The sequence below is a fragment of the Lucilia cuprina genome, chromosome 6 (assembly GCF_022045245.1).
Source record: "Lucilia cuprina isolate Lc7/37 chromosome 6, ASM2204524v1, whole genome shotgun sequence".
NCBI lineage: Eukaryota > Metazoa > Arthropoda > Insecta > Diptera > Calliphoridae > Lucilia > Lucilia cuprina.
The window spans coordinates 15,806,837-15,818,733 of record NC_060954.1 but is presented as its reverse complement, the minus strand read 5'-3'; the positions used below and the strand labels follow the sequence as shown (position 1 = coordinate 15,818,733).

General features: G+C 33.4%; 1 protein-coding gene across 1 annotated transcript in view; it reads right to left on the bottom strand.

Moving 5' to 3' along the window:
• Nucleotides 1-10,090: 10,090 nt before the first annotated feature.
• LOC111682301 overlaps nucleotides 10,091-11,897 on the bottom strand; it is a 2,648-nt gene continuing 841 nt past the window's right edge. Inside the window, exons 2-3 of the mRNA XM_046953449.1 lie at nucleotides 10,314-10,649; nucleotides 10,091-10,246 (exon numbers count right to left, since the gene is read on the bottom strand). Coding sequence (XP_046809405.1) covers nucleotides 10,091-10,246; nucleotides 10,314-10,649 — 492 coding nt within the window. The remainder of the gene's footprint in view (nucleotides 10,247-10,313; nucleotides 10,650-11,897) is intronic.

Below are 11,897 nucleotides of genomic sequence, written 5' to 3'. Positions count from 1 at the left end.
GAAGCCTCCACCTTGGTGTTATTGCAATCCCGGGGAACAGAAGTGTTTTCCAATACCTCAGTCTGGCCGGGACTATAAATTGGTTACAGACTACTGCCTGACTTAGACCTTGCATAGATTGAAAGAGGTCGAACCAGAGCACGGCATAATGTGATACTGCGGACGGCCAGTTACCCGCAGGACAATGTCTGGCTGGTCAGTTGGTTGCGTTTCTTTCGGGATCCACGTAGTTGTTTAAACCCAAATTCGCGGGAAGAGTATGTTGCGGTTAAGTTCGGGATAAGTTTGGTGCTGATGCCGAAACAACAGATACATCACAGAGGAGTGACTGCGGGACTAAGCGTTGGATAGGGATAGGTCATCATGCCAGGTACTCACATAATGCACTTCGATAATAATTTGTCCCAGGGACAAAGCCTATTGAATATGGTTAAGACCGGTCCATTATTTCTGAGTCGATTTATCTATGTCCGTCTATGTAAACCATGTAATCAATCTACAGGTAACAATTTTAAAGATAATTCAATGAAATTTGAAACATGTTCGACTACTAACCCAGAAACGAAGCCTATTGAAAATGGTTACGATCGGTCCATTATTTCACCTAGCCCCCGTGCAACTGAATCCCCGAGTAGGTCTTGTAAATCTTGTAATCGAACTTTAGGTTGCAATTATAGATATAATTCAAATCAAGGTACAATTCAACTAAAATGTTTTATTGTAAAAACTAAATCATATTTTATTATACCCTACACCACTATAGTGGGTATTGGTCCAATACCCACCTTAAAGTATACCGATCGATTTAGAATCATTTTTTGAGTGGATTAAGACATGTCCGTCCGTCTGTCCGGCTGGCTGTCCATGTAAACCTTGTGCGCAAGGTACAGGCCGCAATTTACAAGATAATTTGATGAAATTTGAACCAAGCATGTTTTTTGGTACAGGTACGAAGCCTATTAAAAATGGTTGTAATCGGTCCATTATTTCACCTAGCCCCCATACAACCGTACCTACCGATTTGAACTTTTTATGCCATAATAACGTATTATCTCTCTAAAAATTCTATTATCTATTATCTCTCTAAAAATTGGCACAAATAAGTTTTATATAAGTATAAATGACACTGCAGATTTTCGTAAGGATCGGCCTATATTTGACCCTAGCCCCCATACAAACCCCCCTTCAAAAAATGACTTAAACGTCTAAAATTGACTTGTAACCATTTGTATCGCAATGAAACTCAACAAAACTAACTGTTATTTAGAAATATATCCTTTTCCCAAATTTACCGAGGATCGGCCCATATTTGACCTATATAATGCCTTATTTAGAAATTTTAGTTTTTTATCAATAAATGACTTAAATATTTTGGAATTATGGTAATATTCAACATAAAAGTTTCTTTACAAAAAATAAAAATTTTATAAAAAGTAAAAATTTTAAAAATATACTCATGGTGTAGGGTATTATATGGTCGGCCATGCCCGACTATACTTTCCTACTTGTTAATTTATATAACTGCAAGTTTCAAAATTACAATACAGGTGGGTGGAAAATACAAAATACAAAACATAAATAAGAACTTAAATTAAAATCAACGATAATTTTATGTTTCAGGTTCCTTCAAGACGTTTTAATTTAGTGATTGATGACTTTACATGTAAGGCCTTAACAAATAGTGTTAAACTGTTTCAATGTGAAATGGAAAAATTAGCCGTTAATCGTTATACTTTTAGCGGAGATATATTATTCAATAAAATTATGCATAAAAAGCTTTTCGTTCGATATTTCATTGACACAAAGCCATTGGCGAAGAATATTACAGTTCATTTTATCGATTTTAAAATGAATCTCTGTGATGCTTTGCGTATGCAATTCGATATACCTTTATTAAAAAATGGTATAATTGAATTGAGAAGAAATAGTAATTTTCCCTATCAATGTCCTTTAAAGGCGGTAAGTTGGAATAGTAAATTGTGTTATATTGAAATAAAAAAAATAAAATAGTTTTTTAATGGTTTGTTTTAAACTCGTTTCAGAACTTTACCTACAGTTTTAAAAATTATACATTTACTTATCTCAACTTAAATTATTTTATGCCATTTTTACATTTTGTTCAGGGTTTTGATTTCTATGAATCGAATAATATGATTGCAAGTTTAAAGACTACAGGTAGTCTTTTGCCAAAATCTAAAATTAATAATAAAATTTCAAAACTTTGTAAATGAAATTATTAAATAATTAAAATAAAACATTATTAAAACAACGATGTTGGGAATTGGTTTTTCAAATAAATTCTGTCAAATTTTTTTTTTAAGTTTGTAGAAAGATTGAAAAAAATTCAAATATAACTTAAAAATTTGTCCATGATGAATAACATGCTTTTAAGTCTTTGTTTAGAAGGAAATACTTTGTAAACGCATGGTCGTACAGACAATACGGACATGCTACTATTACCGATAGGATAGGTAATCTACCGGTAAACATTGATTACAGCGTCCCCAAGCCCTTTCTCCCAGGTAGGTTTAGTTTCATCATCTCCGAAAATACGGGACTGAAGAAAGATCGCTCTCCACGAAGCCTATCTGTGTACACAGATGACTTAAAATGAGGAGAACGAGTAGGGGCCGGTATAGTCATTTCAGAATTTGTAAACAGGATTACATTTAGAATAAGTAATTATTGTAATCCAATCCATTCCGAAAAAAGAACAGCAAACTAGCTCTGGTATCATAAGATATCAAACAGAGATATCCTGATCTTTACCGACAGCCATGCTGCAATTAAGTCCTTTACAGGTGTATACTCTACATCACGACTAGTCTAGGAATGCCGGATATCCTTAATTACGATGTCGAGGCATTCAAACATCGTATGCGTATGTGTACTCGAACACGGGGACTCTACAGACAACTGTATCGGTGATGAGCTCGCGAAGGCGGGTTCACAGTTGCCCGACACGGGCATAGACCGCTTCTGTGATACTTCGATAGGACAAAAGAATCATAGACAACATGTTTTATGAACTCTTACAAGCGAGATGGGAAAATGAGCCAACTTGTACTTGAATAAAGAAGATATGGAAAAAGCTTGTTAAAAAGCGCATCTTCTAAGATATAGCCGTACTCAACTCAGCAGAACTATACCTATCAACACAGGCCACTGACTTGGATTACCTTGGATTACTTCTGTAGAAGCTGTCAAAATGAGGAAGAAGATTAATCAATTAAACATCTTCTTTGCCACTGTCCGGCACTTGAGGACATCCGACTTCAGTATCTGGGACATCGATTTCTGGAGAACAACTCAGGCACTAAAATAGATAACCTTCCTCAGGCACTGCGGTTGGTTTGACGAGTCAAAGTCAAATAGCAGTAGCTTTTTCGAGTCCTAGACGCTTCCTCTCTTATGTATTGTTCTTAGTATCTTTCTAACTATCTTTCAATACACTATAATACTATTAATACCCCTAATACCTCTTCACTGTTATTTCTTACCATAACTTTCTATGCCCTCTTCCACTTCTCTTTATTACACTTACAAGTATCACAAATGAACCAATAGGACCCACGTGTGCATCTATTGCAGCCTGAACTACCGTTCAACCAAATATTTCATTGGCTTAAAACCACAGTACGTATAATTAATTTTAATTTTTGAAATTTTTATAAAAATTTTTATAAAATTGATTGATTATTTAGAATTATTTGAAAATTAAACAATTATTGAAAGTTAATAATCTAAAGTTTTATAAAGACCTAAAAAAGAAAACAATATTAAAGAAAAACGGTTACTTAAATACAGTATAAGTTAATAGGAGGATGTAAACTACATCAAATCCGAAGAACTACACCGCCACTAGCGGAAATAGTATTAATAGAATTAATAAATATTTCTTTGTTTTAAAACCACAGTACGTATGCTTAATAATAATTTTGGCCATTTTTTTTATAAAAAGGATATTTTAGTAGGGAAAACAAGTAGAAATTAAAGTTGCGCGAGGCTTACACCTGTTACAAAGATCATGTGCCAAATTTAATTGAATTATCTAGAAAATTGCGATCTGTAGTTTGATTAAAAGGAGGGTTATGTTGTATGGGGGTTAGGTGAAATAATGGCCCTATCTTAACTATTTCCAATAGGCTTCGTCCCTGGGACAATAGAAGATCATGTGCAAAATTTCATTGAATTATTTTCTTCTAGTTTGATAACATCTTTCGAAAACTCAGTTTTCTGGACGAAATTCCTAAGAATTTTCCAGTCAGTATTATGTTATTTCCAGATTATTAACATTGACTAATACCTGACAGTGGCAAAGAAAGTTCTCCAGAGTTTTACTCTCCCTTCGCATGCTTTACATTCGCCTAAATCCGCACATACAATTTTATATAGATATCCCCGTCATCATACGGTCCATTACACTTATCTCCGTCTTACTCTTTTTGAGTAAATTGCTTGCCTTGCTTTCATCAGGGTCACCCCATGGGATTTTTGTAGTTTTACCTACAAATATAGAACCCCAAGCCTACTTTGTCCCTCCATTTATAGCCATCAGTTTAGCAACAGATTGGTATTTATATAATGTCCCGCTTGGTCAGGACATTCTATTTAGGATCAGCGTTTTGAAGTTTCTGACATATCTTGTGTGTAGTATGTCACAAGACATATCCGATGATCTTTCAATTTGTCCAATATACATTGACGACGTGTCCTATAACTACTTTTTGTTAGTTCGCCTAAAGCTATAAGCCGTTTTCATATCTTAAATGTGATCTAACTCAATGTCCAAAGAAGTCCACTAGATTATTAAAGCGTTTATCTATAGTTCTCCTCTATACCGCCCATCACCCATCTGCCTTTTAATTTCCCGTTTAGGATTATATCTAAGTTCTTTATGTTTCACAGGTATCTTCTTGTGCAGTAAGCAGGGTGTAGTATACTTAGCAGACCTGACAGGTCTCCTGTGCATATTCCTTAGGAGTGTCATTAGAAGGCTATTAATCGTAGTAACCCTGAGTAAAGGTAATAAAATGACACCCTGTGCTGTACCGCTTCCTATCCATGTGTTTCCTAGCTTGTAGTGGATTCAGTTATGAAGCATATAGTTCTTCTTCAAATCGCCTAGCACCGATTTACTTTGTTGACTCTCTATGTGGTCAAGTATAACACCTACGTACTTAAATTTGTCTGTCACCGGTATATTCTTGCCCAGAAAGCAAGGTTCAGTATACGGAGGAATGTTTTTATTTCTTGTGAAAAGGAAGATTTCCGTCTTTGTCGGGTTAACATTAAGGGGTCTTAGCACTTAGCCTTTCTACACAAAGTCGTATTTTGAGTTTCCTCAGCCCTTTTACAGATGTAATTTGAATCCTTTCCACATAAAAGTATTGCGACATCGTCTACATAGCAGAGTGTTCTACGTTCCGTCTCATTTAGGGCCTTAGGAGGCTATTAATCGTGGTATCCTAGAGTAAAGGTGACGAAATGGCAGCCTATGATGTATAGTGAAATATATTATTCTGATAGTAATATTATACATCTCATAGCTGATCTTAGCACCAGGTTAACATAAAACTGATCTAGAGATTAAATAAAATTATTAGGATGCACGCTACTTGATAGCGATATCGCACAGCTTGATATCGAAGAATTCACTTATGAACTGGACAATTGCGTTTAACGCTTCGTTTCCACTGATCGTCCCTTTACAAAAGCATTCCGTATATATTTAAGGTATTTGTTTTATATATGTTAATATTTTTTAGATTGAAATTTGTTTTCCTTTTTTGGATTTGATATGAATTTTATATAAATTTAAGAAAAGTTTAAATACTTCACACATGCAGGTAAGTCTCATAAGCTGACTGCGAATTTGTGGTTATTTGCATGTGAATTTAAATGATTAATATGTGTTCCATCAAATAGCCAAATTTCAGAACATTATCTTTAATAGTTTTAACGAAATGAAGATTTTTTCCATTTAGCACCACAGAGCGTATGATTAATATGAAATTTGACATTTTTTTACAAAAATCCTTATAAAAGTTAAGATTTTTAAGAGATTTTTCCAATTTCAACGGCCACTGAAAGCTTAGAATTTTTAGGTTAATTAAGCCATAAATTAATGAAATTAATCATAGGATAAGAGAACGTTTTTGTTAAACAATTTGTAAACAATTATGCTTTTTAAGGTCATTATAATGTATATATTAAATAATATCTTAGACATAATTTAAATAAAATTCCATTTAAACTAATATTTAATGTTGCAGTTGGCTGATAATGGATTTTTATAGTTTCTTACCGAAAAAAAAACTATATTTACATATTTACACAATATTTAATGAAAAAGTTTTAGAAAATGTGGCGGAAAATATTAAAAATAATTTTCTTATTTTTAATTATTAAAATATCAATACAGGTAGGTTACCCGATATTTTTAAGACATAATTAATATATATATATATATTCTTTTAAATTTTCAGGCACCCTCCAGAAATTTTGATTTAGTATTTGACAATATTACCTGTATGGCAATGAAAAATAGTGTCAAATATTTTAAGTGTAAAATGGAAAAATTTGCCAAAAATCAATATGCTTTTGATGGTGATATATTATTTAATAAAAATATGCAAAAGGATATTTTCTTACGTTTTTATATCGATGCCAAACCATTGGCGAGAATTGTCACATTACATTTTGTGGATGTTAAAATGAATGCCTGTGATGCACTTGCGAAGGGATTCGATATACCCATATTGCAGACTCTTATTATTGAAATAAGAAGAAAGAGCAATGTACCCTATCAGTGTCCATTTAAAGCGGTATATTTAATGGAGTTTGCTTATAGTACTTAATAATGGCTTTTGTTTATACTTATATATGTTTTTTTTCAGAATAATTCTTATGCTTTTTAAAATTTATCATTTACCGAACAAAGCTTGAGTACTTTTATGCCATTTATGCATTTCGTTCAGGGATTGGAAATGTATGAATCGAATGATATTATTGCCAGCCTTATAACTAGAGGTAGTCTTCTTCCGAAAGTGAAAAGAATGTTAAAAGTTAATAAAATTTCATAATGTCAGTACTTTAAAATAAAGTTTTTTTTATTTGCATATGTATATAAATTTTCTGAGGAATTATTTCGTTACTTCTAACAAATGTCATTAAATAAAGGAAGTCCAGTTAAAGTGGTTTATACTAAGCGAAGCAATTCTTCTCGGTTTAAATAACATCCGCAAAACTAATGATAGGAATATTTGTAAGAAGCCTTTCATTATGACGAGCGTCAAGTGCGAAAATATTTTAAATAGTTGTATTATATATCACTTGATTAATGTCCTGTTGCTAAACATTTTCGTCTAAGGATAATCACTTACATACTTGGGCGTTTCTTGACATTCCAAATTTTCTTGTATTCTAGAATCTTATTACTTCGACAGAGTCTAAATTGGGACAATTTGTAATAGTAATTGAGAATGGCGTTTTAAGAAAGCAAAGCAAGCTTTAGAAAATCTTACGAGAGCTTGTCAGCACTCTCAATCAGAAGCAATTCTCTATTGGTTAGACAATGAATCCTTGAGCATCGATACTATAAATCGTTCAGGGTCTTGGCTAAAGAAAATATATTAACGTTGCTGAAGACACCCTCTATATCCAAAAATATATCACATATATTCAATCACATATATACAAATCTCCAGGCCCGGATGCTATATACCACCCTTACCACCTCTTGGCTACGATGAAACCTGACAAGCCTGTATCACATGGTTCTATATATTTGACCAACGAATGTACACCTAACATTAAACTTTGAAAATAATCATTGATCCTCACAGCAGAACGTCACTCAAAACATTTTCCTATCAACCACTCTATAAGCATACACCAAGAGCAAATCGGTAGAGACTGCATTCAGCTGTAAATTAACTTAAAGCTGATACTTCTCGAACAAGGTATTATTCTTTCCAACATAGGTACAGCAATGAAACAAAGAAAGGCTATCAGAAGTACACCACAACGAGATGTCCTCTCTCCTACTATTTAGATTTGGGTGTAAAACCGAACTTATACTACTCATCAGAAAGTATAATATCGATTCTTCTATATTAACTCCTCAGAACGTAGTCTTACTCGCAATTACGGACCATGAAAAATACGTTTGTGTTATTCATGATAGTAGACTATCATGGAAACCGAACATTATGCATAAAGTCGTAACGGAATTGTACATCTGCAAAAGAACTATAGAAGCAAAAAAAGGACTGAAGGAAGGTTGCTGTTCACGAAGTCGATCAGTGTACACGAATGACTTTTACCTGTGCGAATGAGTAGGGAGAGATATTTTCATTCCAGGCAAAGTAGATCACGACAAAAATGAGATTGTCCTTTTAAATATCTTATTGGGGCGAAAACACGATGGTTCTACTGGCAACTCTATTTTACTAAATAAGATGTGTTTATACTTCCATCTATAACCCAAAACGTTATATGAACTCTCCGAGGAGCAGTGATAAAATGTAATGCATTCAAATAAGAAATTCATGGCCAAAGCTTGATAAGAAAATCATGTTCTACGAACTTTCCGAGGCGTGAAAATGATATAAAATGCATTCAAACGAGGAAAATATTGCCAAAGCTTCATAAGGAACTCATTGACTTCATGTGCGTTTATTTTGCAGCCAGAAAACCCAATCAACCAACTGATCTTTAAGTCGCTCAGGCCTTATATCTTTAGAATACTGTAGAGTAGTTGAGTAATCCCTAATGTTGCATATGTCCCTTTCTTTAGAATGTATCCATAACTTAATGGTCCAAATTCACCGATACGCGATAATATTCTACAAAAATACGTAAATTCCAGGTTGATCGCTTTCTAAAAATACCTGTAAGAAAAAGAAAGAGAAGGAGAGATAGGAAATAGTGGAAGAACAGAAACAATAGCAAAGAGAAGGAGAGGATGAAATAGTGTGAGTAATAGGATTCACACACATTTTGACAAATTAATGAACTCTAGAAGATGTTCTAATTTAATGTTTGACAATTCGTATAGATCACCAAAATAGGTCGATCCAAGCGTCCGAAATCAGGCCTCCGTCAAAGCAGGACAATCGCAGAGAAGATGAGTAATAGTCTCTACTTCATCCTCGTTTTGACAATTCCTACACAGTAATTGTTGAACGGGAGACCCATGCGTCTAGCATTGTTACCAAATTTACAGTGGCCAGTGATAATCGTTATCAGCCTACTTAACTGCAGTCTTTGGAGACCAAGAAGATATTTAGACCTGCGTGGATCCATTTGTGGCCACAGTACTCTACATATTGAGCATGTGTATTCACGCGACCATTTGTCGTGAGCAATGCAGAGGAAGTTTTCAGTGATTTGCCTGTTTATTGCAAGTAGTGGTATAACACAGAACTGATCTAAATCCAGTCTGCTAAGCATAGTCCCAACTCTTGCCAAGGTATCAGCAATACCATTGCCATACGAAATTCCATGTCCCTTTAACCAAATTAGGGTGATGTTCGAATGTCTCGCCATCTCATTGAGAAACGTCCGGCATTCATGGACAATTTTAGATTTGGAGAACACACCAGTTTGGGATTTAATAGCAGCTTGACTGCCGCTATAAATTCTGATATCCCTATTAGATATCCTTTAATACCTTAGAAAATTTACCGCCCTCCTTATCGCCGATATCGGATTGAGTCGGAAGGAGATTTTCAAACCAAATTCCTCAATGAAAATGCCACCACCAACACCTTTCGTCGTCTTTGCTTTATGTAAACTCGGAGTTCTTTTCAACTATTGGGTGAGCTTCTTTAACAACTCACCACCACCCCAGTGTGCATCTTATACACAGGTGGAAAAGTTCGTACATGACTATGCCGGTTCATGTTCACTTTGCTCAAGTACTCGAGCTATGCCATAGTTGCTCTTTTCCTTCTTGGACCAGCACTCATACATCTACTCTTTCAGAAAATCCTCCTTTTTGGTCAACAAATTGTTTAAATATTTCATAATAACTTTATTTTTCCAAAAAAAAAAATTTAACAAAATCCCTGGTGTAGGGTATCATTCATGTCTTCGATGTAATACCTCCTTTAGTTATAAAAGAACCAATCAAATTACTAGATTCGTATAATTCAAAACCATTAGTAAAATTAAGATTTGGTACCGACATTAGCAAATATTTGTCCGTTACAGAAAGATTTTTAAATTCATAGAGAACATCCTAAAAGGAACAAACATCCATTACTAAATCTCCAGCAATACCAATACAATATATAACATTTTCTTACCTTTTTAAATGGACACTGATAGGGAATATTACTGGTCCTTCTCATTTCCAACATTAGAGTTTTCAGCAAAGGTATTTCATAGTTAGTGCGTATAGCATCGCATGCATTTATTTTGATATTTATGAAATTTATATAATCTTTCTTGAAATGTGATTTGACATCGATTAAATATCGTATTGAAAACTGTTTGTCCAAATTCTTATTGAATATAAGACGCGTCGTAAAGTTATAATGACTTGGTGCCAATTGATTAAAGTTGCAATCAAAGGTTTTTATCGTATTTGAACTATTCGAACAGGTCAAAGAGTAAAATTCCAAATTCCAGCGTTTGGGTGCCTAAAATGAAAAAGAAATTAAATAATTTTTAAAATCAATAAAATGTGAGAAAATTAAACTTACTGGAGTTGTTTGGTAAACAACTAAATTTATCATAAAAAATTTTAAGTAAAAATAAGCTGGCCTCATTTTAACCGAGTTTCAACTAACCACTAATTTACGGAAGCTTTGGTTTGTGTACTATTTTTATCTAGATATTAGTTATTAATTAAATATATTTCAATTTAATAATAATACTTATCATTAAATGTTATTGGTACTTTAGCGCAATTGCGTAATTTTTCGCTACATTAACTTTATTTAAATTGTTTTTTACAATTACGATTAAAAGCTATTTAATCGTAATCCGGTCATAAAATATTCGACCTTAAGTTAATATAATTATAGGTATATTGCTCCGACATTTATATACTTAATTTGTTAAACATAATGTTACTTATTGTTGTAAGATCGTAAGAATGATTTTCAGTGGATGGTCCTTAAGTGTGTCTAAAAGTCCGTGTATAACTTTTCCACAAAGTGGTTAAGTCTTATTATATATTTTAGAAATATTTACTGCATATCAGGAATTCAGGTTCTATGTTTAGCTTATTGTTCCACGAGTCCAACATTCTTCCAACTCAAAACTTTGGGTCGAAAAGTTTTTAACGTAGTTAGAAATAGAAGTCCGATCGATTTCAAAGATTATTTTCTTATCGACAGACTTGTGGCGCGTTAACCGGGTCCTCTGGACTTAATTCAACCTTTGTTAAAGAATATATGATTAGTCCGATCGAATTCAAAGACTTTTTTCTAATCAACAGACCTTTTCCAGTTTAACCAAAGTTCTCTTGACTTGATCAAGCATTTGTCATTTCAAAGACTTTTTTCTAATAATATGTTGACCGGGTCGGTCCTCTTGACTTGATTTACTCTTTGTTAAGGAATATATGATTAGTTCGATAGATTTCAAAGACTTTTTTTCTAATCTACAGACCTATTGCAGGTTGACCAAGTTCTCTTGATTTGATTAAGCCTTTCTTATTTCAAAGACTTTTTTCTAATAAACAGATTTGTTCCAGGTTGACCGATAACATTGCTTTTACTATGGATAAATTTGAAAACCAGTCTCCTATGAATAATTTAGGACAGTTATGAAAATTATAAGGAGTGAGATCGAAAAATTCTTAACACACGTTTTTCATTACATTTTTCAACCAAAGTATTATTTGATTTTTTTTTTTTGATCAAGTTACCTTTGAAAAACAT